General features: G+C 36.5%; 1 protein-coding gene across 1 annotated transcript; it reads right to left on the bottom strand.

Moving 5' to 3' along the window:
* Positions 1–8,645: 8,645 nt before the first annotated feature.
* On the bottom strand, positions 8,646–27,406 carry CLIC2 (chloride intracellular channel 2). Its single transcript, XM_001494262.6, has 6 exons — positions 26,624–27,406; positions 18,601–18,710; positions 18,350–18,475; positions 10,836–10,942; positions 9,963–10,144; positions 8,646–9,198 (listed from the first exon to the last, which is right to left on the bottom strand). Exons 1-6 carry the CDS (start codon positions 26,678–26,680, stop codon positions 9,037–9,039), a joined length of 744 nt encoding a protein of 247 aa, XP_001494312.2. The 5' UTR covers positions 26,681–27,406; the 3' UTR covers positions 8,646–9,036.
* Positions 27,407–27,671: the final 265 nt, after the last annotated feature.

Genomic DNA, 27,671 nt, shown 5'->3' on the forward strand with positions numbered 1-27,671 from the left:
AACATGGCCCCATTCCCCAGGGTGATCAGCCAACTACCTGGCGGCAGGTTGATTACATCGGACCACTTCTATCAGGGAAGGGGCAGCGTTTTGTCCTTACTGGAATAGACACTTACTCTGGATACGGATTTGCCTTCCCTGCACACGGTGCTTCTGCCCAAACTACCGTCCATGGACTTACAAAATATCTTACCTTTCTTCACGGTATTCCACGCAACATTGCTTCTGATGAAGGAACTCACTTCACAGCAAAAGAAGTGTGGCAATGGGCCCACGCTCATGGAGTTCACTGTTCTTACCACGCTCCCCACCATCCCAAAGCAGCTGGCTTGACAGAACGATGGAATGGCCTTTTGAAGACTCAGCTACAGTGCCACCTAGGTGACAATACCTTACAGGGCTGGGGCGAGGTTCCCCAGAAGGCTGTTTAATCTCAAATAAAAACAACAACAAGGTCATACATCCACCTCACACGATACAACCATCCTGAATGAAGCTGAAAATGCACCAACTAACCCCTTCCCCAGAAGAGGAGTTAAAGTCCTCGAGTGAGGTTTACTCCAACTGCAAGGATTCACGGGTCCAGGAATCAAAGGGTCCAAATGGTGGTGGGACTACTCACTATTACCGCTAGCGACCCACTAGCAAAATTTTTGCTCCCTGTCTCTGTGACCTGATGCTCTGCTGGCCTAAACATCTTAGTTCCAGAGGAAGGAATGCTTCCACCGGGAGACACAGCAATGCTTCCACTAAACTGGAAGTTAAGGCTGCCCCCCGGCCACTTTGAGCTCCTCAAGGCTTCTGTGGATCAACAGGCAAAGAAGGGAGTTACTGTGCTGGCTGGGGTGATTGATCATGACTACCAAAGGGACATTGGGCTGCTACCCCACACTAGGTATTGGAGGTAAGGAAGATACGTCTGGAGTACAGGAGATATAAAGGTGTCTCTCGCTATTAGTCCTTTAGTATTATGCCCTGTGAGTAAGGTCAATGGAAAACTACAACAACCCAATCCATGCAGGACTACTAATGGCCCAGACCCTTCAGGAGTGAAGGTTGGGGTCCCCTCACCAGGTAAAGATCCACAATCAGCCGAGGTGCTTGCTGAGGGCAAATGGAACACAGAAGGGATGGCGAAAGAAGGCAGTTGTAAATACCAACTAGGACCATGTGACCAGTTACAGAAACAAGGACTGTAATTGTCAGGAGTATTTCCTCCTTCTTTTGTTGTCAATATATTTGTGAGTATATATACCTATATTAAGCAAATATCTTTGTTTTCATTCCTCTCTTCTTCCTTTATCATGCAACATAAGGTGTATTGACTTTATATCATAGTATTTAAGTATTATTAACTTTACATCATAGTATTCAAGTTATAGGATATCGGGGAAGAGTAAACATCACTCAAGGACTTTATCGCCTATTCTGGAGAAGGAGTTAGTGTGTTTTAGGTTGTATGCAGGATGGTTGTATCATGTTAGGTGGAATTATGACCTTGTTATTTTCTTTATTTGAAGATTAAATATGATGTAAGGAGATGTGTGTAAGTGCCGAGTTGACAAAGGTTGGACTTGTGATAGTTAATTTTATGGTGTCAAATTGGCCTAAGGGATGCTAAAATATGTGGTAAAACATTATTTCTGGGTGTCTCTGTGAGGATGCCTCCATAAGAGATTAGCATTTGAATTGGTAGACTGAGTCAAGAAGATCTGTCTTCACTAATGTGGGCGGGCATCATCCAATCCATTGAGGACCCAAATAGAACAAAAAGGCAAAAAAAGGACCAGTTTCTTCTCTCTTCTTGAGCTAGGACATTTATCTTTTCCTGCCGTCAGACATTGGAGCTCATGGTTCTTGGGCCTTCAGACTCCGGGACTTACACTAGTGCACAGCCCCCGACCCTGTTCTCAGGCTTTTAGACTCAGACTGAATTATACCATTGGCTTTCCTCGTTCTCCAGCTTACAGACAGCAGACTGTGAAAGTTCTCAGCCTCCATAACTGCATGAGCCAATTCCTATAATAAATCTTCTCTTATACATTTCCATATATATCCTATTGGTTCTGTTTTTCTGGAGAACCCTGACAAATACACTTGTTTTGAGGTATTGCTTGTTAGGTTTCTCCATTGTAAATTTACTCCTACCCCCGCCACTTTCATACTCTTTGGAAGCAATCACTAAGCTCAGCCCACATTCTAGGGCTGGGGAGTTAAGCTCTACTTCCTGAGGGGATAGTATCTACATAAATTATTTGGAATTCTGCTGTATGGGAGACTTGTCTCTTCTCTGTTTATTTAATCATGTATTTATATCCATATGGACTCATAGATATTTATTTTATACTGTGGGTTATAATCCAATACAACAGTATTTATTTTTGTTGTTCAAATTGTTCCACCTTTTGTCATTGGGAACTCTTTCCAGTTGGCTCCTCTGTCGCTTTGCCATGCCCCCATACTTTTATTTTTTGAGCACTTCCTTCCTTTCGGGTGCTACAAGATGCTCTAGGCTCATATTTTTTCTGCTCCAGCACTAGAGTATTGGTTCCTTTCACTTGAAAATAGTGTGAAACCAATATCTTGGCACTGAGTGTTCATGTTGCTACTGAGTGCTCATGAGAGTACCACTGCTTCCGGACCCTCTCAGCCATCAGAGCTAGGAAATTTACGTCTGTATACTGACCCATGTATATACACATATCTATAATTATTTTTGTATCTATTAATCTCTATCTACATTAAGCTAAACACAGGTACATTCTGATGTCTCTGAATCTAATCTAGTACCACACTGATCATTGTAGCCTTCCTCCCTTGCTTATTTGTAAATTCTCTCAAGCAGTGAGAAACCTGGTTTCTTCTATTCACCATCCATTTACTTATTTTTCAATCCTAGTATACATATATGGCTGTTTCAGAATTGTTTACCCATATCCCCTTTGCCTTTTAGATACAGCGTTTATGTACAGTTTCTTTTGTCTTTAGTCTTATCTTTTCCAGTGAAAACACTGTTTTCCAAAGTTACTTTTGCCCATTCCTTTTTCTCCTACCTTCTTATTTGGCTAACAAGTGAGCCATTCAATAGCTTATTTTGATTGCAAGCTCTTTTCATTTTTCTATTTTTGTAAAGAAGTTATGTTGTGATGAGACATTCCTATTTAAAGTTCCTAATTTTTCTGACTGTTGCTTTTTTATGAGTCAGGAATATTGTAATGAGTACTTAGTCTGGTAACGTCAATGTATGTTGGATTCTTTTAGCACAGCTATAGTCTCATTACATAATAAACACAATAGTTTACCATTAATTTGATAACAAAGTAATCCACACTCCACTGTGCCATAAAAGTGCAACATTCAAAATCCATAGGCAAAATCTAAGCGGATCAGTGTGTCTATGTCCAATAAAATTTTATTTATGGACACTTAAATTTGAATTTTGTATAATTTTCACATTTCACAAAATATTATTTTCTTTTGATTTTTTCCAACCATTTAAAAATGCAAGGATAGGCCGTGGGCTGAATTTGGCCTGTGGGCCATAGTTTACTGACCCCTGCTCCAAGGTTTTAAAGGTACCCATCAGATCGTCTGTAAATAGAGATAGTTTAACTTCTTTTCCAATTCATGTGCCTCTAATTTATTTCTCTTGTACATTTTCATTGGCTAACTCCTCTGCTACAAAGTTTAAGGGTAGTGGAAGTAGATAGAGGACATTGTTGCCTTGTTGTTCATCTTAGTGGAAACATTTGTAGTGATTTCCTATTAAGATACTGCTTTTAGGACTGCAGTATATATAATCTGTTATGATAAGAACATAACTATTGATTCCTACTTTCTTGAGTGTTTTCATCAGATGTATTTTATCTAAGGCTTTTCAGGATTTATGGTGATTATTAGTATCATATCTCATATTAATAGATCTAAATAATATATGTCTATATATTTTATTATTATTAAGATTATATTATTATTACTAATAATGAAACAATTTTGTATTCTTGGAATAAATCCTACTTAGTTATGGTGTGTTTTATTAATGAGATTGGATGCTGGTAATGTTTTATTTATTACTTTTGTATCAATATCCAAAGGTGATATTGGCCTGTAGTTTTAATTTTTGTACTATCTTTACCAGGTTTAATTATCAATGATACATTTACTTAATAAAAAGGATCAGGACATTTTCCTCCACTTTTAAGGAACTAGAACAATTTATGAAACATTGGAACTATGTAGTCTTTGAAAGTGTGGTGGAATTCCCCTGCAAAACCATCTGGTGTTGGTACTTTTTTGTGGGTAGTTCCTTAATAATTGACTCTATTTATTCTATGAAAATTGGTCTCTTTAATTTTTCTATCTCTAATGGAATTGTTTTTGGTTATCTTCACTTTCCTAGAAAATTTTCTCTATCATCTAGATTTTACAACTTATTTGCATAGAGGTCTGCAAAGTAGTCTCTTATTATGTCCTAAATTTCTTCTGCTTAATAGTTATTTCCCCATTGCTTATTTTGTATATTTTTGCTTTCTCTATTTTATTTTGATCAGTTTAGCTACTTGTTTTTCTATATTCTTCATCTTTAAAAAACAGGATTTTGATTCTTTAAGTATGTCTATTATTTTTCTACCCTCTATTCATTAATTTCTACTAGTTCATTTCTTGTGCTCTCTTTCATTTACTTTGTTGTACTTTTTCTAGTTTTTTTGGGTGGAGGGCTTCACTCAGATCCTTTTGGATCATCTTTTAAAAAAATTGTAATAAAAAAGTAACACAAAATTCACCATCTTAACCATTTTTAATTGTACAGTCCAGGGGTGTTAAGTATATTCACATTGCTGTGCAAATTTTTAAAGTGTTTTGAAATTCATATTTAATTAATTTATTTTCAATCTTTCATTTTTACTGATAACAGTGCTTAGTGCTATATTTCCTCTGATCACTGCTTTAAACGTATTCCATAGATTGTGATGTGTTTACATCATTATTCATTTTAGAAATGCTGTACTTTTATTTTTTTAATTAATTAATTAATCATTTTCTGAGGAAGACTGTCCCTGAGCTAACATCGTGCCAATCTTCCTCCATTTTGTATGTGGGATGCCACCACAGCATGGATGACGAGTAGTGTACATCTTCACCCGGGATGTGAACCCTCGAACCCAGGCTGCCGAAGTGGAGAACGCCAAAGTTAACCACTAGGGCTGGTGCCTAGAAATTCTGTACTTTTACTTTGTATTTTTCTTTTCAACCAATAGTTGTTTAATTGAAGGGTTGTAAAAAAAAATTCCAGGCAGAAGACCCTTTTTTATATTTTGTCAATACTTTCTGGTTTTACTGCATTATGATCAGACGGTATTGTTTGTAATATTTCTACTTTATGGAAGTTACTGATATTTTCTTTATGACTTATGATCAAGTTTTTGTGACTTTCATGGACACCTGAGAAAATGTATTTTTTAATATTAATGTGAAATGCATAAGATCGACATTATTAATTATGTTCTGTAGGTCCTCTATATTATTGCTTACTTTTTTTGCCTACTTATACTGAGAATGGTACATTAATGTCTCCTATCATTAACGTGTTTTTATCTATGACTTTATGCATCTCCTGTATTTTCTGCTTCATAAAACTGGTTGCTGTGTTAATTTTTTGCTGAGGAAGTTTCACTCTGAGCTAACATTTGTTGCTAATCTTCCTTAGTTTTTTTTTTTGCTTGAGGAAGATTGTCCCTGAGCTAACATCTGTGCCAGTCTTCCTCTATTTTGTGTGTGGGTCACAGCCACAGCACAGCTGACAAGTGATGTAGGTCCACACCCAGGATCCAAACCTGTGAACACAGCCTCCAAAGTGGAGCACACCACACTCAACTGCTACACCACAGGGCCAGCCCCTGGTTGCTGTGTTATTTGATTCATTTTCAATTGTGGATTTCAGTGTCGAAAAGCACCCTTCTTTGTCACATTCAATGTTTTTTGGCTTGAATTCTACTTTATCTGATATAAGAATCACTACCCCTGATTTCTTATTGTTTCCATTTGCCTGGTGTATTTTTTTGTTATTAATACAATTGAATAGATTCCTACTCCTAGCAATCCTGTGTACAGCAGAGCAGAACCCTGCCTAGTCTTTTTGCACCATCCTCTCATCTTTATCTCTTCTTTCATTTTTGGATTTTTTGAAGCATTTTGTTTTCCATCGTCTCTTGCATGCAGCATATTATTGGGACTTTCTTTGTGAGTCAAATTGAAAATCTTCTTTTAATAGATGAATTAAGCCCATTCACATTTATTGATCTAAGTGATATGTTATATATTATATATTTCCATCTCTACAAGATTGGCTTTCAGAGAGGTTTTTTTTTCTAGTGATTATCTTTGTACTTATTCCTTTTTTGAAACTTTTTATTTTGAAGTAATTATAAATCAAAAGAAGTTTCAAAAATTGTACAAAGAGGTACAAAACCATCACATGGCTTCCCCTAGCAGTAACGTTTACATAACTATTGTACTTATACCTTCTTAAAATTGCTTATGGGCACATTGGTACAGAATTTTCTAAGTTCTGATTTGTTTAAAACTTTTTCTTTTTCTATAGCCTTGATATTTGGAGACTAGCTTCACTGTATATAAAATCCTTGGTTCACACTTTCTTTCCTTGAATTTCTTGAAAATACTGCTTCATTGTTGCCTTGCTTTGTATGTAGTTTTTGGAAAGTCTGATGCTAGATTAATTCATCTGCCTTCATAAGTTTTTTGATGTTTTTGCCTAGAGGACTGGAAGATATGTTTTCTTTATCTTTCATGTCTATAGTTTTACTAGGCTATGTCTTGGAATTGACAACTTTGGATAATTTTCCCAGGAACCCAGTGGGACCTTGCAATGTGTAGACTTAGGTCTTCAACTTTGGAAAATTTTCTTGGATTATAGTTTTAAATATTTTAACTTTTAGTTCTGTTACCTTGTTTTGTCTTTCTTCCCCAGTGATTCCAATTATACAACTGCTAGATCTTCTTTGCTTCTCTCTTTTTTTTTTTTTTTGAGGAAGATTAGCTCTGAGCTAACTACTGTCAATCCTCCTCTTTTTTCTGAGAAAGACTGGCCCTGAGCTCACATCCGTGCCCATCTTCCTCTACTTTATATGTGGGATGCCTACCCCAGCATGGTGTGCCAAGCGGTGCCATTTCTGCACCCAGAATCCCAACCAGCGAACCCTGGGCTGCCGAAGCGGAATGTGCGCACTTAACCGCTGTGCCACAGGGCTGGCCCTTTGCTTCTCTTTCAATTCACCAGTTTCTTTCTAGTCTTTTTCACTTCCTTCTTTATTTCATTTCATTCTCTCAGTTATTTTTCTGCCTTTTTGAATGACCTTATTAAAGTTTCTTGAGTCTGTTTTCCCTTGGGAACCTTTTAATTTATCTTCACTTCTGAGATAATTTTGTGTTTTTCTTCCACTTATTTTTTTAGCTTGATCAGTTTTTTATTTTTTCTGACTGAGAGTCTGAATCAGGGTGATTTATTTCATACCCTCAGGTATTTGTTTGCATACATTTAATTAAATTTGGAATGTTGTCTTGCAGGTTTTTTTTCCTGCTTCGTAGTTCTTTTCTGAAATGGAGTGTGTTACCAATTGAGGTGTGTTGAATTTTTTTTCTGAATTTTTGGTAACAACTCTGTACAGATTTGTTGAGGAGTCTTCTAGTTTTTTGTGGTTTTGTGATGGTTTATAATAGTCTTAGTTTAAAGGCACACCACCTTCTTCCAGTGTACCCAGTTCCAGAGCCTTTATTATTTTTTGGTGGTGAAGGGAGGAGTTGTGTTTCTTTTACCCTTTTTGATTCTCTTTTTTCTTGTAGGACCCTAAATGTTCTCCTTTTACTTTTATTTTTACCCTTCAACACCCAATTACTGAAGGTTGTTTCTCACTTATTTTTTGCCTTTTATTTCTTCCCTAGAAACCATGCCTTTTGAAAACTGCTACTTCAAATTGTGCGTACTTTTAAGTTACTTTCCTGTACTCCATGCTCTGGTCCACCAGGGCACTTAAAAAATATTTTCATACTTTAGGTGGACTTATTCTTTTTTTTCAATGATTTTAGATCAACCCTATTCCCTACAGTTTTTCTCAGCCCACTCTTGCTCACTGCAAAAATTTGTAGTGAAGCATGAATGTGAGAGAGTATTTGCTGGGCTTTGGTGTTTTCTTTTCTTTTTTTTAAACTTAGAGTTATATTGAGGTTTAGGGATTTTTCTGTCTTCAAGTTTTGTTTACCATGTGGTTTCAGTGCCTTTTAAAATTTATTCTTGTTATTTTGTACTGCTTTTGAAGGAAATATTAGGAGATACAGACCAAAGCAGTCACCATTGTCTTCAGCAACCTGGATGTCTTAAAAAAATTATTGTTATGTTTTATCCAATGAATGCTTGCTCATTTGACAGTATAATTTAGATTATATTGTCATATTGTCATCTCTGACTATGAAGCAGTCATATTTCTAGGTGTTGAATCCCATGCTAAGACCCATTGGTGCTGATCTCTTCCTAGATTTGATTTTTTTAACTCATTTTTTAAGGATTTGCCTCTCTGATATGCTCACTCTCTGACTTCGTTATTCATATCAGAAATAAATTCATCCAGGTATTAAACTAATAAAAATGTAAAATTGTTTTAATGATTTAGATGGAAATGTTTCTAAGGAGCAGTTTGAGATTGTGGCTCTTCAGCCGTCTGTTGAGCTTACGCATGATGCATTCTAGGAATTCAATCATATAGTAAAAAATCTTGATGCTTTCCATGTAATTTAAGATTGTGGTAGATATACCATAGGAACAAAGAAAATGGAGTGAAAATGTGAATACCTTTAAGATACACAGTGGGCAGATAGTTTGGACTCACTAGATACAGAAAATACAGTGTTCTTTTTTGTAAGAGAGTTGGATAGAGGAAACAATATCTCCCATATTCTTATTTCCAAAAAGCTTTCTAATATGATAGCAAGTGAAAAGAGTTTTTTTCTACTGAACGAGATGTCCTAACTCTTCTGTTTAGCCACACCTGCATAGGTATTTTCAATTTCTTTGTCTTCAGGACATGTATGGGTAAATTCTTCACGGGCATAGGCATTGTGGAGATAGCGCCAGACACCTGAGAATTCTGCTGGAATGTCAAAGTCACGGTATTTCTTGGCAGCAACCTAGGATTTGGGGGAAAAAAGAGAAAAATGCAATTGGTGGTAAAAGGCTACAGTAACATGCCCAGTGTGTAGAAACATATCTCAAAAGTCAAGATCTTTGAGGACATGTTATCTACACAGAAAGGACTACAAAATAAACAAGAATTTTGGATTTACTACTTTAATGTTTTGTCAAATATAAACAAAGCTATATTCTTGCAATCATATTTACATTTACGCTGTATTTAATTATGAATATGTTTAGAAGAAGGAAGCACAGAAAAAGAGCATATATCTCCCCAATAAACTAAGAATTTGTTTAGGGTCCTTACTGTGTCCTATTTCTTTATGTAATCTCTGTGTCTGACATAGACACATAGACACATAGGACCTGAGACAGAATAAGTTCTGTTCAATAAAAATTTGTTAAATCATTGATTAAATTATCACAATAATATTAATAGCCCACATCATTTATCACTTGTTATGCCTTAATTTATTTAATTTTTTAAACAATTCTGTGAAATAGGTAATATTACCCTTGTTTTATAGACAAGACAGTAGAAAATACCTTCTGATTTAGGAAGAAATAAACAAGGTTATTATGCTTCCTGGAGGAGATCATTATGGATTTTTCCTCTGAGGAGAAAAAGGAGATATACACTATGTATGATGACGATGACAAAGCCATCATGTAACAATCTCACACTGAATGGTCACTGTGCTTCATGCTGCCAACTCCCAAACCCTTCACAAACCATTCAGCCCGCCCTATAAACACTCACTTTAATAATGTTCAATTTGGGTAACAAGCTGCAGTCAGCCAGTGTCAACTGATCTCCATCTAAGAACAATCTTCTGGAAACAGTGAGTTCCTCAGCACTGTCTGGATCGATTTCATCCAGAAGTGGGGTGTTTAAGTAGTCATCCAGACGCTTAAATTCTCTGAGCATAGATTTTTCAAAATCTGAGGCAATGAAGTCACAGGGTTACTTATAAATATATTGTCTTCATGACTAAATACATTCTCAATATGCTTTTCACACATTTAGACTTCTCTATCTATACACATTGCTTACACTGGCTCTTCAAAATCTAAATAGTTAACTAGAACACTCAACTACCCACTGATAAGATAGTGTCAGATGTTAATCAAGTGGTGAGTGGAAATATTTTTGGACTTTTATTGAGGAGGTGCATTGAGAGGAGAGTCAAAAAGAGAAAGAAAAGTGAGGCATGCTATCATTCAACACAGAAGAATCAGAAAGTAGAGTCAGATATTAATAGTTCTCATGATTCAGAGGATAGTAAACCTATTCAAGAATGTTGTGGGAGATGGTAGTGCTATGGTTTAAGAAACCTTAAAGGTAAACAAGACTGGGAAAGTTGAGGGGCTAAGAAATATAGTCCTGCGGTTAGTTCACTTCTGGCATGTTAATGCTGTAATTGAGCTAAGCTGGTAATTGCCATATTGAATCTTGAGTTCTAAATCTAATAAAACTTCATGCAAGGGAATTTCAGAGGAGAGAACAGAGAATGAGAGGAAGGGTATTCCCCAACATATACTGTATATTCAGGAAAATCCTATTTTAGCTGAGTTGAGAATGTGAGAGTGAGCAAGTGAGAAAGACAGAGAGATTTAAAGAAAGGTATCTTACTCTTATTTGCCTCCTTTTGTGTATTCTTAATGTATGCAGAAAACTTGGCAAAGAGGTTACAGCCAACATCAAAGGACTCCTTGTTCTTGGGACTCAGATGAGGATACCTTAAAAAGAAACGTCACTGCACTATCATTTACACATAACAAGACAGAGACCAGGTGTCCCAGCTTGCACTCTACTGAGAATGAAAGTTTTGGAAAATTGTGCTGGAAACTGAAGGTCCCGAGAAATCTCTCATTGGAAATATGTATTTTTCCCAATCTCAGAATACTTTAGTTTCTAAAGTGCTCTGGGAAATCAGCTGTTTGGAATTTAAAACTCATTTAGGTGTAGAAACAATGTTTCAAATGGTAGTTAGGTCCCCATACTTGCTCCTAAAAGCCTATTTGGCAGAAGATATGGTGATGATACATTTTCAAAGGTAACTAATAGGAAAAAATATGACTTCAAATATTTTACCTTACAAAACAAATGAAGGAATAAAGAGGGTGAAGACAATGGAAAAAAGTAGCCAAGATGTCTTCCTCTTAGAAATACAAAGTTCATTTAGCATAATAAAATCAAGTAATGTAGTAATGTAATTGGTCACTAACAAAAAGGAAAACCATATGATCATGAATAGATGAAGAAAAAATATTCAGTGGAAATCAATTCATATTCATAAAAAAACCCCTCTAGCAACTAGAAATGGTCAGACTAAACACTTAGCCATCTTCCTTGATTCTTTTCTTTCTTTCCATTCCCACATTTGATCCATTGGCAACTCCAGCCAGCTTACCTTTCGAAATGCACCCAGAATCTGTCCACTTCTCATCACCCCCACTGCCCACTGCCCACTCCAAAGCTTATATTACTGAAACAGCTTCTCGACTATTCTTTCCACTCCTGTGCTTGTCCCCCACACTCCCTGACTCTTCTCCACTTTCTGACAGAGCAATCATGTTAAAATATGTCATATTATGTCTCTCCCTACTCATTACCCTGCACTGTCCCCATCCCATTCAGATTCGGATCCCAATGCGATCTGACTCCACCTTACCTCTTTGCTCTCATCTCCTACTCTCTTCTTCACTCAACACTAACGTCCTTGCTGTTCTTCAAACAGGCCTGACAAGCTCTCGCCCCAGGGCCATTTCACTTGGTCTGCCCTTAAATGGAGTGCTTTCTCTCATATATGCACATGGCCTGCTCCTCCTCTTCTTTCAGATCTTTTTTTCTGATAGCTCCTCCTAAATGAGGCCTTTCTTTGGCTGCCCTATCTGACATTGCAACCTCACCCCTGTCCCTAACACCCACTACTTCCCTCCCTTGCTTTATTTTTTCTTAGTATTTATCACTATCTAAAATAGTTTATGTTTTGCTTTTTATCTTGCTTATTTACTATATTCCCCAACTAGAATGTAGGCTCTACTAGGGCATAGAGTTTTTGCCCATTTTTTCACTGTTTTTGAGCTTCTAGCAAGTGGAGGAAGACAATAACATAAAGCAATCACTGTAATTATTGGAAGAGAAGCAACAATATAATTGTATATCTAGAAAAGGAAAAATTACTAGAATTAATGAGCTATTTTGGCAAGTTGGCTAAATACAAGTCAAACATTAGAAAAATAACTTTTCTGTGCTAGCAATAACCAGATAGAAATAGATATTACTAGCATAATCCATTTATAATAATGACAAAAGCATAAAATATTTAGAAATAATTTAATACAAAAGGTATAGAACCACATGAAAAAATGAAAACAAACTGAAACAAAACACTTAGATGTGGTGTGTGTATATATACATATATATATATATACATACATACACATATATATATATGCAGTGGAATATTATTAATAAGTAAATAATGCTGCAATGAACAAAAGGGTGCATATATCTTTTCAACTTAGTGTTTTCTCATTCTTTGGATAAATACCTGGCAGTGGAATACCTGGATTGTATAGTAGTTCTATTCTTAATTTTTTGAGCAATCTCCATACTGTTTTCCATAGTGGCTGCACCAGTTTACATTCCCACCACCAGCATATGAAGATTCCCTTTTCTCCACATCTTCTCCAACATTTGTTATTTTTTGTCTTGTTAATTATATCCATTCTGATGGGTGTGAGGTGATATCTCATTGTAGTTTTGATTTTCCTTTCCCTAATAATTGATGATGTTGAACATCTTTTCATGTGTCTGTTGGCCATCTGTATATCTTCTTTGGAAAAGTGTCTGTTCATATCCTCTGCCCCTTTTTTTAATTGGATTGTTTGTTTTTTTGTCGTTGAGTTGTGTGAGTTCTTTATATATTTTGGATGTTAACCCCTTATTGGATATATGATTGGCAAATATCTTCTCCCAATTGTTAGGTTCTTTTTCTGTTTTGTTGATGGTTTCCTTTGCTGTGCAGAAGCTTTTTAGTTTGATGTAGTCCCATTTGTTTATTTTTTCTTTTGTTTCCCTTGCCTGAGGGGCCACTATATTCAAAAAGAGGTTGAGGAAGCTCCCTTCTATTCCTAGTTTGTTGAGTATTACCATGAAATAGTGTTCGATTTTGTCAGATGCTTTTTCTGCATCAATTGAGATGATCATGTGCTTTTTTCTCCTTTACTGGTGCTCTCTATTTCTTCATATGACTTCGAGTTACTGTCTAGTTGCCTCTTATTTCTGCCTGAAGCTCTCCCTATAGCATTTCTTGTCTACTAGTAACAAAATCCCTTGGTTTTTGTTCATGTGGAATATCTTAACTTCATTTTTGAAGGATAGTTTTGCAAGATATGGAATTCTTGGTTGACTTTTTTCTTTCAGCACTTTATGTCATCTTTCTGCCTTCTGGCCTCCATGGTTTCTGATGAAAAATCATCTGGTAGTCTTATTGAGAATCCCTTTTGTATGATGAAACACTTCTCTCTTGCTACTTTCAAGATTCTGTCTTTGGCTTTGGCTTTAGATAACTTGATTGTAATGTATCTTGGTGTTGATCTCTTTGAATTTATTCCACTTGGAGTTCATTAACCTTCTTGGATGTGTAGATTTACATCTTTCCTTAAATTTGGGATATTTTCAGCCACTATTTCTTTAAATAGTCTTTCTGCTTTTTTCCCTCTGTCCTCTTTCTGGGACTTCCATTATACATATCTTGGTACATTTGGTGGTATTCCATAGATCTGTTAGGTTCTGTTCATTTTCTTCCTTTTCCTCAGACTGGATAATATCAATTGACTTATGTTCAGTTCTGTTGACTCTTTCTGTCTGTGCAAATCTTCTGTTGAAACCCTTTAGTGAATTGTTCATTTTAATTATCATGCTTTTCAACTCCAGAATTTCTATTTGTTCCTTTTTATAATTTCTATCTTTTTATTGATATTCTCTCTTGGTTGAGACATTGTTTTCTTGGTTTACTTTAGTTCTTTGTTCATGGTTTTCTTTATCTTTCTAAACATATTTAAGATAGTTGATTTATGGTCTTTGTCTATTAAATCAAGTATCTGGGTTTCCTCAGGGACAATTTCTATTAATTTCTTTTTTCCCCATGAATGGGCCATACTTTCTTGTTTCTTGACATGTCTAGTATTTTTTTCTTGAAAACTGGACACTTGAATATTTTAATATGGGATATCTGGAAACCAGATTCTTCCCTTCCCCAGAGTCTGTTATTGCTGCTCGTTATGGGTGTTGCCCTTTATTCATTCAGTGAATTTTCTGAAGTAATTTTGTAAAGTCTGTGTTTTTTGTTGTGTACAGCTACTGAAATCTTTGTCCCATTATCCTTGGTCAGTTATTCATTTGACAGAGATGTCCTTAAACTCTTAGAACCAAAGCAAAGAAACCAAGAAAGAAAAAAAGCTCTCCCAGTCTTTGCAGGCTGGCTCTGTCTTGGGGCACTCCTTCAACACTTAGGTACGCAGTTTGCAGTTCTGCCTTAGCCATCACTTTCTGCTTGCATGATGCCTGAAGTTCAGCTAGAAGTGAGAGCTTAGGGTCTTCTCAAACCTTTTTCTGAGCATAAGTCCCTACTTGGACATGTGTATGGATTTCTAGATTTCCTAGAATACATGAATGCTTTTTAAAGGCCTTATTCCTCTAAATATCCCTGAAGTGTCCCAGCCTCTTTCTTCCCAAGCTTTTCAATATGTCTATTGCTTTCCCCAAGTGTTATTGCCCCACGTGGCAGTGGCTAATACATTTGCTTTTAAGTGCCTTCTACAAATGCTGCTAGGGAAGCTGCCTCACAAATGCCTAGAGAAGCTCCAAAGTAGGTGAAAAAAAGGCAGATCCTTCAGTCAATTCTTCAGGGTTCCACTAGAGTTCTGGAAAAGTTGATTCTTATGGTTTTTGCCAGGCTATGCATTACTTTTATGGAGGGATGGATTTTGGAGTTCCCTACTCTACCATTTTCATTGATGTGGATATCTAATAGGTTTTAAAAATTAGATAAGAAGTTTATATGGAAGGGCTCCCACATCTAACAACATCACAGACTAAATAACCACTCTACAGAGCCTTGTAAAAAGAAAGTTGATTTTAGCATTGTTTATAAAACCAAAACTTAAAAATAATCTTTCAACTATTTCTCCAACAATGGCAACTGTTATGACCGAGTGATTAGTGTGTCTTATCCTATGTTCCCTTTTTAAAATGGGAGTTTTTATTCCAATTATCCAATTTCTGCTCCATCATTGAATATTGAGTGTGCAAGGAGTGAGTGGAGACAACTTGTCTTTTATTTTATTTGATTGCTTGACCATTAGTACCTTACGGAGATGTTTCACATCATCTAAAAATCCTGGACTGTGAGCTGGATGCAGTAACTGTATGAGAGTTGGAAGTTCTCTCTCTTGGGAGTAAGTGTGTTCCATGTATGGGAAGAAGGATGCACATATTTATTTGGATGGTTAGAGGAGCAGACTATGGTAAATGATATAGTTATGTACCCCTTTATTTTTCTGCTTCTTGGTTTCTTTCTGTCTACTAACTGAAACTTGTTTTGTTAGGGGTGGCAATATACCTGGATAAAAACTACATTACCTTGCCCCCCTTTGTACTTAGATATGACCCTGTGAATTACTTCTGGATAATGAGTTATAAATGGAAATTGTTGAATGTGGCTTCTGTGAAAGTACCTTAAAGCTGGCTTGCATCTTTTGTCCTTTGCCCTTCTCCTTCTTCCTATGTGGGAGCTATATCTGTTGCCTGGAATTATAGCAGAGATATTGTCACCACGAGTTAACTTTGAGACTGGAAGCTTCACCTGAAGGATGGCAGAGAAGAAATAGAGCCTGGGTGTCCAGTGAAATCATGGAGCTGCCATTCCAGCCCTACAATGCCTCATTCTTGGCTTCTTATTATCTGAGAAGAATAAAACTCATGTTTATTTAAGCCACTACTTTTTGGATCTCTAGTTACCAGAGTTGAATGCAATCCTTAACTGATATACAAGCTAATAGAAAATCGGTAGGATTTGACAAGATGATTCACAGAACAAAACCAAATGATCAACCAACATGTGTAAAGATGCTCAAATTCACCTATCTTTCAGGGAAATGCAAATTAAAGTACCAATGAGATATCACTACACTCATCATATTGGCACAAATTTAAAAAGAGGGATAACACATAGTATTACAGATATGTGGGAAAAGTGTACTCTCATACATTGATGAGTAAAGTAGTAAAAATTAAAAAAATATGTACTATTTGAATTTTGCTCCCGGGAATATATTCCATAGGAATAAAAACACTGGTATATAAGGACATATGAACAAGAATGCTATTTATAGCATTATCTGTAGTGGTAAAAAACTGGAAGGAAAGGGAATGTCCATCAGTTGAGAAATAGTTTAGCAACTTGTAGCACTTCTGTGACAAGGATTACTATGCAGCCATTAAAACAATGAGTTAAATCTATACCAGTAGAGTTGAAGGATATTAACAATGTTCTTTGAAGTGAGATAAGCAAGATGTAATATTTATAAAGTAAATTATGCTTATTATTGTTATGCTTATATGAACATAGAAAAAGGCATGGAAAGATACACAATAGATTTTTTCACTAGTTACCTTTGGGAGCAAGAAAAGGATGGTGTAAGGGGAGGGAGTAGTAGAGGAGAATGGAGGAGAAGAAAAGAACAAAATAAAACTCAATACTTGTAGGAGAAACTTGGAGCAGGAGCTTAAAATCTAAGAAGCCATCAATAATAGGTGAAAGAAACCTAGTATAGGCACACAGAGGAGAATCTAACATAGTATCTTTAGTTTCTTATGTAGGAAGAACTATGGACTGATAGAACCTTTCATTCATCATATATATATATATATATATATATATATATATATATATATATATATACATATATTTTATGATTAAGACTTGCCCCAGTGCACGGTTGTACATCCTAGTTGTAAGTCCTTCTGGTTCTTCTATGTGGGCTGCTGCCACAGCATGGCAACTGACAGACGGGTGGTGTGGTTCCACCCCTGGGAACCAAACCCAGCCTGCTGAAGCTGTGAGAATGCTGAACTTTAACCACTAGGCCATCAGGGCTGGCTCAAGACTTTATTTTTTAGAGCAGTTTTAAGTTCACAGCCAAACTCCTGACCAATGAAAACTGTGAGATAATAAATGAGTGTCATTTTAAGACACTGAGTTTGTGGTTAATTTGTTGCCCAGCAATAAAAAAAATGAATACAGCAGGATTCTTTTTCTAGGCACTATCCTGAGTGGGCAGAGATATAAAGCTGTCATTCAAGAGTAGATAGTGCAGCTCTGGCCTCTGGTTAACTGTGTAAGACTTGTTTCCTGGCCTCTAGCTTGTGTTGGATATGTTTTGCCCTTATGCCATCAGTGATGTGAAGGCCTAGTCATGACCAGTCCTCATGGGCTATACAGTGTTATTACCACACACTCTCACTCCTACCCCACTATGGGTTCCTTCTCTATTTCTAGCCCACAGCGAACTTACTTCCTTATTTCAAGTATGCTATGTGTTTTAAAAAAATATTTTGAAATGTTATATCTATCATCTTTGTGTATTTGAAGTTGAATGGGAAAGTTTATGCATACTAGACATAATATTTCCCAACCTGCAGAGCTAAGAGATCAGACTGAATTAAAGTCTATTTCAAAATTGAAGACCTTCTGAGGATTCTACAATAAAATGTCTGATTTCTACCAGTATAAATGCCCCCAAACTTCATTATGGATCAGATAAAGTGACTGAAATTAAAGGTGGCCCAAACTTACCCACCTTTCCCAGGTTTCCACGTCTATCCTTTGCCCTTCCCTAATACCTACAGCTCATAAAGTTTTAATAGCTTTACATATATTAAATAAATAATTCTATAGCAAAGTTTTCTAATAATATATGGAGTGATGAAGGGGGTTCTTTTCAAACTTTTCTAGAAAGATAGCAAAAGAGGTCTAACATTGAAAAATAGATATTTAGAAGAATCATCAATCTGCAATAAATAGGCCAATAAAATAGATTATCTCAAGAACAATAGTATCCTGTTAAATGCTGTACCTTGGAGGAGCCAGTGTCTGCTCTAGAAACTCCTCAATTTTAATGAAGTCTGTTTTCAACTCCTTGTTATACACCAGGAAGGGAGGATTGATACCTGGAGCTAAGTCCTTCAGCTCTTCGGGCTTTCTATGATTATTGAAAATAAGCATAGTTAGGCCTCTAGATAAAGTACACATTATACAAACACCAACATTGTATTAGTGTCTACCGATTTCAATCCCCAAAAAGAGACATGTCTTGATTTCTCTTACCTGGTCATGTCAACAGTAGTCACATTGAATTTAACTCCTTTAAGCCAGAGGATCATAAAAAGGCGTTGGCAAAAGGGACAGTTTCCAATACTCTCTCCATCACTTCCAGCCTATTAAGATAAAGAAAGACCTCATTCATTCATTTGCTCAACGAGTATGTATTGAGTGCCTCCTTGGAAATGAGCTAGTTGATAGAGACAAAGTTAGAAGTCCTTAATCTCATGGATTCTACCATCTGTGGGTAGAGAGAGATAATGAATCAAATAATCTCATTGTATGTAAAATTACAAGTGTGATGAGTACTACTACTGATAAATTTTGTATATTACCAGAATTTATATAACTTATACATTTCCTATTAATAGACATTACAATATTCCCAAATTTTTGCTATTCTAAATACTTTAGCAACAAATATTTCTGGGCATATAACTTGTTCCACTTCTGAGATTATCCTGTTTAGAGTTCATTCTTGAAGTGAGTGCTGGGTAAAGAGAGTATGTGCACTTTCTATTTTGATAGATCCTTTTTGAAAGATATTTGCCATATGTTCATTGGCCATTTGACTTCCTTATTTTGTAAACTGTTTGTTAATGACAATTTTACATTTTTCTATTAAGGTGATGACTTCTTCCTTATTGATTTGGAAAAATTACTTGTATACTAAAGATATTAACTTTTTAAAATACATATTACAGGTGATTTTAAAAACAGGCCTTAAGTAAAACTTAAATTTTACATAAAATCTACCATTATTTTCCTCTATGCAGTCTGGTTTTCCTGATCTACTTACATAGCCATTATGTGCATCAAGATTATTAAAAAATTACTTTATTTTGTTTTACTATAAAGACGTTCTCTCGTGTTTTCTTCTAGTAATTTTATGGTTTCAGTTTTGCATTTGTTTCGTCTGTTTGGAATTTATTTTGGTGTAAGAAGTGTATTGGGACTCCAGCTTTGTTATTTTTATTTTTATTTTTTTGGCAAATAGTTAATAGTTGTCTTAAAACTATTCATTTAAAAATCTATCTTTCCAAAAAACAACAAATGTTGGAGAGGATGTGGAGAAAAGGGAATGCTCATACATTGCTGGTGGGAATGCAAACTGGTGTAGTCACTATGGAAAACAGTATGGAGATTACTGAAAAAATTAAGAATATAACTACCATATGGTCCAGCTATTCCACCGCTGGGTATTTATCCAAAGGACCTGAAATCAGTGATCCAAAGAGATTTATGCACCCTTATGTTCATTGCAGCATTATTCACAATAGCCAAGATGTGGAAGAAACCCAAGTGCCCATCAACTGATGACTGGATAAAGAAGATGTGGCGCATATATATATATATATATATATATAATGGAATACCACTCAGCCATAAAAAAGACAAAATAGTCCCATTTGCAACAACATGGATGGACCTTGAGAGTATGATGTTAAGTGAAATAAGCCAGACAGAGAAAGACCAATACTGCATGATTTCACTCATATGTAGAAGATAAAAAAACTCATGGATAAAGAGAACAGATTAGTGGTTACCAGAGGGAAAGAGGGTTGGGGCGTGGGAGAAAGGGACAAAGGGGCACATATGTTTTGTGATGGATAAAGATTAGACTACTGGGGGTGAGCACGATGAAGTGTATTCAGAAACTGATAAACAATAATGTACACCCGAAATTACACAATGTTGTAAACCATTATAATCTCAATAAAATTATTTGAAAAAAATCTGTCTTTCTCTGACTGATGGAAAACAGCACACTTTTCTGTTTTGAAATTTTATATATACTTGAGTTTAACCATGGGCCCTCCATTTTTCATTCATTCATCCACTCTCCCAATAAATATTCACTGAACAAATAATTGTGTGTTTAACATAGCCCAGACATTTTATCTACAAAAAATAGATTAAAATAAAAAATAGTCCCCCAAATTAACTCTCAGCTTTAAACTGAAATAAATTCTTTGAAGGAAGGACATGCACGTTATGAGTGTGTGTAACAGAGAAACACAGTCTATATGGGGTTTGTCAGGGAAGGCATTTTCTGAAAAAGTCACATCTGAACTGAGTTCAAAGGATAAGTGAGTTAACTAGGTGAATTGGCATGAAGAGCGCATTCTAAACAGAGGTAATAGCATATCCAAAGGCCTTGCAACAGGTTGGAGCATATCACACATAAGGAACTGAAAGAAGGTCAATGTGACTGGGATTCAGAGAGTGAGGGAGAGAAGAGAAAAAGGGCTACATCAAAACTAAAATCTTCTGCTTTTCGAAAGAACTGTCAAGAAAATAAAAAGCATGTTGTATCCAAAATATATAAAATATATGAATAAGGAACTCTTACAACTCAAACCATCCAACTTAAAAATGGGTGAAAGGTTTAAACACTACATAAAAGATATACAGATAGTAAATAAGGACATGAAAAGATGCTCAACATCATTAGTCAACAGGTAAATGTAATTAAAACCACAATGAGATACCACCACACACACATTAGAATAGCAGAAATTAAAAAGACCATACCAAGTATTGGCAGGAATGTAGAGCAACTGGAACTGATACACTATTCTTGGGAGTAAAAAATGGTACAACTGCTTTATAAAGAGTTTGTCCAAGTTAAAAATGTACCTACCATGTGACTCAGAAATTCTAATCCTAGGTATTTACCCAAGAGAAATGAAAGCATATGGCCATAGAAAGACTTGTACGTAAAAGTTTATAGCAACTTTATTCACAATAGCCCCAAACTGGAAACAACCCAAATGTTCTTCAATGGGTGAAGGGATAAACCTTTTACATCCATACAATGGAAGACTTCAGTAACAAAAAGGAATGAGCTATTGTTGCACACAACAATGTAGGCAAATCTCAGAATAATTATGGTGAGTGAAAGAAGCCAGACCAAAAAAGAGGACCCTAGTGTATAATTCAGTCTATAGAAAATTCTAGAAAATACAAATCAACATATTTTGACAGAAAGCAAATCAGTGATTGCCTAGCAGGGGAGTAGCGGGGTAGAGTGGGGAAGATTCATAGCAAAGAGACACGAAGGAACTTTCTGAGGTGATGGAACTATTTTATATTTTGATTGGAGTGGTGGTTACATGTGGGTATACATTTGCCAAAAGTCATTGGACTGTGCACTTCAAATAAATGCATCTTATTTTATGTAAATTATACCTCAATAATGTCTATTAGAACAGAAAAGTTAAAAAAGCAGAACAACAAAACTCCTCAAATAAATGATATTATGCATGGCTTACAGATGTTGCAATGACAAAGATAAGGGTATGACCATGGAAGGAGGTGCCTAAGAGATGGTGAAGAACAAGATCACTGGAGGAGAGGACGTCAAGGATCTGAGAGGTCAGAGTATTGTAAGAGTCACCTGTGTAGATGTTAAAGTCACCAAGAGTTAGGATAGGAATAGTGTTGAAGAGAGTGACACTGATCTGGAGCTAAAATCCTCAGGAAATAAGGGAGAGTGGCCCGGGGTTTGGAAAACTACTATAACAAAGAAGGTTAATGTGTGGTTTAGTCTGATTTTAGGAGACTCAACCTAGGTATTTCTCTGGATGAGTGAGGTAGAATTGTCTGGAAACAGGAATGAGGAGTAAGGATACTTAAGGGACACCTACCCCATCTCCAGACTCAGTGGTAACAGGAATGAGGAAGAAAAGGCAGCCACTTCTTGAGAGGCCTATAACTGATGTAGTGTCCTCATGTGAGATCCAGATTTTAGACACCCTAATCGCCACATGCCCAAAACGGAATTTCTTCCCTTTTCTTTACACCACACAGTGACCTACTCTTTACGGTTCCTACTCCAGTGGATGGCACTCCCTTATGCTATGGACTGTATTGTGTTCCCCCTCAAATTCGTATATTGCAACACTAACTCCTTAATGTGATGGTATTTGGAGGTAAGGACTTTGGGAAGTAATTAGGTATAGATGAGGTCATGAGGATAGAGCCCTCATGATGGGATAATGCTCTTATAAAAAGAGACCAGAAAGCATGTTTCCTCTCTCTGTCCCCACAATGCAAGGACATAGAGAAAAGGCAGCCATCCATAAGCCAAGAAGAGAGTTCTCACCAGAAACCGACGATCCTAGCATCTTGGTTTAGGACAAGCAGCCTTTAGAATTGTGAGAAGATAAATGTTTGTAGTTTAAGCCACCCAATCTATGATATTTTGTTATGGCAGCCTGAGCAGACAAAACAGCATCCACCCAGTTGCCTAAACTAGAAAATTGGGGATAATCCTTCTGCTTCATCCCCAACATTGAATCCAACACTAATTCTTGTCCGTTTTACCTATAAATATCGCTAAATAAATTCAGTTCTCTCATTTGCCATGGTTATTACATCATTCACTCATTTAATGTTTATTTGATGCTTACTATCTGTCTGACATTGTTAGGTGCTAGCTACCCAAGGCCAAGCCATCAGCATCTCTCATCTCTTGGACCTAGTTTTTTTTCTCTTTCACCTCTGTCTGTAGAAGGAAATGAAGGGTACTTCTTCTTACAGCTGCTCTGATCTGTCATTTCTAGAAATATTAAGGTCCCAGAAGACCTAGGCATAATTCTATTTTTTTGGCAAATTTTCTTTTCCCTAGCAGAGGATGAGACAGAGGAAATAGTGTTTATTGTTGCTATTTTGTGATGTCAGGGAGTGAAGAGGAATGGGAAGAGGCAACCAACCTTTGCAGCTGCATTTCTTTTGTAACAGAAGCCAGACTAAAGATCCAATCATAAATGGGGTTAGTGAGTGGAAACGTGATTGGGGGTGGGAAGCAGGAAGAAGAATGGAGTCTGATGATAGATATAGCAGGAAGGGTGGATCGCCTTTGGCAAAAGGAAAGGAAAAACAGTGAGGTGTGGGGGAAATGTAGTAGTTTTACAGGAAAACTGAAGGTTTTTTTTTTTCTGTTTATAATATGCTGATTTAAAGTGCCATCACATAAAATTTTAGGATGTAAATTCTCTAACCTGATTGATGAATTACCTACCTCTTAAGTAGTGTATCTTTAGCTGGAAAACACGGGATGTGATCATTTATCAAAACAACTTTTTCTCTTTGTGTTTGTGATCTAAATTTCTAAACATGAAAAATAATAACCACAATATGACATTTATTGAGTGTTTACTATGTTAACAGCCACTGTGTTTTACGTATTTGTTTTATTTAATGCTCACAATGAAGATGATCCTGTGAGGTAGATTCTGTTATTACTCTTGTTTTACAGATGAGGAAATTGAGGCTCAGAGAAGCTGACTTGCTCAAATACACTCAGCTAGACAAGCGTTGGTGATCTATATACTCTTGTCACATAGCAAATCCAGGGCTGTCTACTCTAGAACCCACCGTCTTAAACACTTCTTTCTCCCATCTAATAGTTTTGTTGGATTTTTTTATTAGTCTTTATGATAGTTCTAAGAGAGTTTGAAAATGGTCTGAATGTTCAGAGAAGAGCATCATCTGTTTTTTCTTTCCCACGTAGATAAAATGCTTTTGACAAAAATATTACACTCAGAATTTTGGCCCAAATGTTAGATTAGATAATGTTATGTACAAATCTACTAAAACTAAATTTTAGAGTGTTTGGTAGAGAACACAAAAACTCCATTTAACAATGAACAACAAACCAATAAGATAAACTCTGCATTTAGACAAAATAAAATGTGTGTTAGAAAATCCTTTGTTCTTAGTTCCTGGATATAAATCTGGCCCAAATCATTTAGAGCTGAAAGGAAATGTTTTCACTGACTACGTGGAACACATAGGTGCTGTGATATAAACTCTTAATTGTGACTGGAGAGTGCTTAATCTCTTGCTGGGATCCTATCAGTGGTATGGGGAAGTTGTGGTAGGGTTTTTAAGCCACAGCCAAAGGTAGCTGGGGAAGTCACAGACTCATTTACTCTTTAGAAAGATACCACTTTTCTATAAATGAGATACCATTGGTAAAGAGCAGTACTTTTTAAACTTACTCTGACATTTTTTACCCCCCTTAATCCCTATGCCCCCTTCCAGTATCTTATATGAAACCTCTAGAGATCTGTGGAACACATCTTAAAGCAAAACAAAACAAAACCTGGACCAAATGATACTCAAGATTCTTCCAGAAAATCTGATTTACATCAATGTCATTAGATTAGCCTACACCTAAAGGATTCTATCTGATGAAATTCTGGAAAATTTTACTAAAAAGTTTGCTCAATTGAAAACAATTGAATAACAGTAGACATAGCTATTTTAAAGGAGTGGGATCCTAACTCTGCCATTCACTAGCTATGTGACATTGGACAAAGTTACTCAGCTACTCTTTGCTTTATTTTCTGTATCCGTAAAATAGGGTTAATAATGAACCACTTAGCACAGTGCCTGCCATATAGTAAGTACTCAATAAATGATTATTTTAACCTGAAAGCTGTTACTTAATTAAGCATTTGCTCATCCAATGTGTGATTTGCTAATTCCTCCTGTCCAGATTACCACCCAAATATGGGAAGTCTATGAAGATAAACACACAGATCAATGCCAACAACTGGTTAGAGGAGTTTGATTGGATTGAATGAATAGGACAGACAAAAGAAACACTTTAGTTACCCTATGAAGGAAAATTATCTCTGGTTTAGAATTGGTAGATGTAAAAAGCCAGTTAGGAAACTGTCTTATTTATGTCATGCCTGAGCAGTCACATATTTTGCTGGAATCCAGAGATAGGAGAAGTAGCTCTTATGCCCCATAGCCTAGCAAACACATATTTGGATTATTTTGCTATGCAGGCATTCAAGGGTCTCTCTCCTATAATTTTGAAAAAGCAGGTTGATTATGTCCTTGGCGCATGTATGTGACCAGTTAAATATTTTAAAATAATTGTAAAGGTATTATTTTGGCTAACAGATGTTTACCTAACATTTGGTGAGCATACCCTATTTAATGTCTTTGTAAGTCGTCAAGAGACTATATAGTTTTAGAGGGAATTTACTTAAATTTTGTTGCCTTAGGTTGCTTATCTAGAAATTACAATGATGCGTACTGCTACCACTACTACTACTGATACTACTAGTAACCTATCTCCTAAATTGTTATTAGGATTAAATGAGATAATATATGTAAAGCGTTTAGAAAAGGGTCAAGCAAAATATGAGTTTGTTATTATTATTATCATCCTGAGTACTTCCAATAGTCAATGAAAATATAGAGAAAAAAATAGTTAATATAAACAAGGATTTAGAAAACTATGTAATTTCCACTTGGAATAACCCATACAAAATTATTTATTTTTCTTGATGAGCTAATTTAGAAGCACATGCTCTTTTCTCCTGCTTTAGGGGTTTTCCGAAGGGTTTTTCTGAAAAGTTAAGACATCAAAAAAAAACAACCCAAGGCAGACCATAAAGAGGAAGTGCAGCATTCTAAAATGCCTCCTCCTCACATAATAGGCACCCAAACTCCTGGCTTTTTTCTCCCCTAGTGTCTATCTGACCCTGCTGTGATATTCATCCATTATGGGAGAATTTAAGGAATCTCTGTCTGGGCTACGTGTGGGAATGGGGCTCTCAGGCCTTTCTTGGCCCTCTCTTCACCCCATTCACCCCTTCTAAAACCTCCCTCATAAAACACAGGTTGTGAGAGCTGGAAAGCCCTTAAGGATCATTTGTCAGCCTCTTTCATTGTATAGATGGAGAAACAAAGGTCCAGAGAGAGGGAAGGATTTATTCAAGGTTACTTAGGAAGCCACTAAGAATACAATTTAGTTGCTCTGACTACCAACAGTCTAGTGCTCTTTTCACCATATCTCTTTGCCTTTTTCAGATGAGATGTTTTCCTATTGTTGTCTAAGAGCAACCAAACACCTACGCATCCCTCTAGGACTCAGAGTAGGAATACAAGTACAAAATTATTTCCTATCTATAGCCCAAATGTTGACTTTTTTAAAGAAGCTGAGGTCCAGTGTCAAGAAGTAATACATTCTATATGCCGTTATTATAGCTAGAAAACTTACCTTTACAAAAAGCTCAATTTCGGGGTCTGTTTCAATGCTGGACTTCGGGCCTGCCATCTTTCTGTTTATACTGCCAGCTGCCAGCCCCCTGCCTTCTGCACAATCCACAGTACTCGTGGACCCTTTTCTTTCAGTTTTATCCAAAGGCTCGAATAAAGTTGGTACTTTAAGAGGAGAGCCCAGCTTGTAGTGGTCTGAGTCAGAGCTGGGGCTAGTCTCTCTTCTCAGGAGGTGGGGTACAGAGAATTCTAGATGCTTGAGAGCAGCTCTTGAATTCAGTTTCCTTCTTCCTCTTGACCTAGCATTTGAATCAAGGAGGAGTCGAAGGGGTGTGTATAAACTGGCTGGCTAGAAGGGTGGGGGTATTTCCAGAGAGGCTTCAATGCCGTGAGTCAGCACTGGAGAAACACATACACGCAAACACACACATGCAGTGCTGGCTTCTATGTATCAAGCAGACCAGATGTTTTCTGGAGTCTCCCTTTGAATCCTGGGCTCCATGCCCAGAAAATGGCCTCTTATTGCTGTTCCTATAAACTGTCAGCAGCAAAAAGCTCTTCCAGGAAAGGACCAGAAATGACTTAGGTTTTATCATTGAAAAGGATGTTTATCTAATGATACTATCTAAACAAAGGTTTAAAAAAGTGTACTTCATCAAATGTCTCCACCCCCAATTCTACTGCTCACATAGCCAGATTTCCCTTCTGGGTTGCAAATTTCACTTCTCTTCCATAACCAGGGAATGTTTGCTGGTTTGGCTGAGTCTGGGGACGTCGTTTGCGTGCCCCACGTAATTATTTCTGGGAAGTGTGGACTGGGACGGATCACTTCCTGGTTTTGGTATCTGTATCAGGAAACACAAGCAGTTGGGTAACTGCTTGTCAACCCTGGGAACGGCAGTAAAATATCCAAAGCGATCGCTCCGTATCTGCAGTTTCTCGTGGCTGTGTTTTTTCCCTGTCAGGACTGAGGAGGGAGGTCCCTGGATTAATAAATCTCTTTGGTGGGAAGAGTCTCTTTCTGCTTGGAGCCAAAGTGAACATAGATC

This window comes from Equus caballus, chromosome X, assembly GCF_041296265.1.
Source record: "Equus caballus isolate H_3958 breed thoroughbred chromosome X, TB-T2T, whole genome shotgun sequence".
NCBI lineage: Eukaryota > Metazoa > Chordata > Mammalia > Perissodactyla > Equidae > Equus > Equus caballus.

Excerpts from the sequence above, each read along its gene's own strand:
- CLIC2 (XM_001494262.6), bottom strand. The coding sequence starts at position 26,680 with ATGGCAGGCCCGAAGTCCAGCATTGAAACAGACCCCGAAATTGAGCTT. Across the intron at positions 10,943-18,349 it reads CAGACACTGGCTCCTCCAAG|GTATCCTCATCTGAGTCCCA; the intron begins GTACAGCATTTA and ends TTTCTTTTTAAG. Across the intron at positions 10,145-10,835 it reads ACAAAAGGAGGCAAATAAGA|ATTTTGAAAAATCTATGCTC; the intron begins GTAAGATACCTT and ends TCATTGCCTCAG.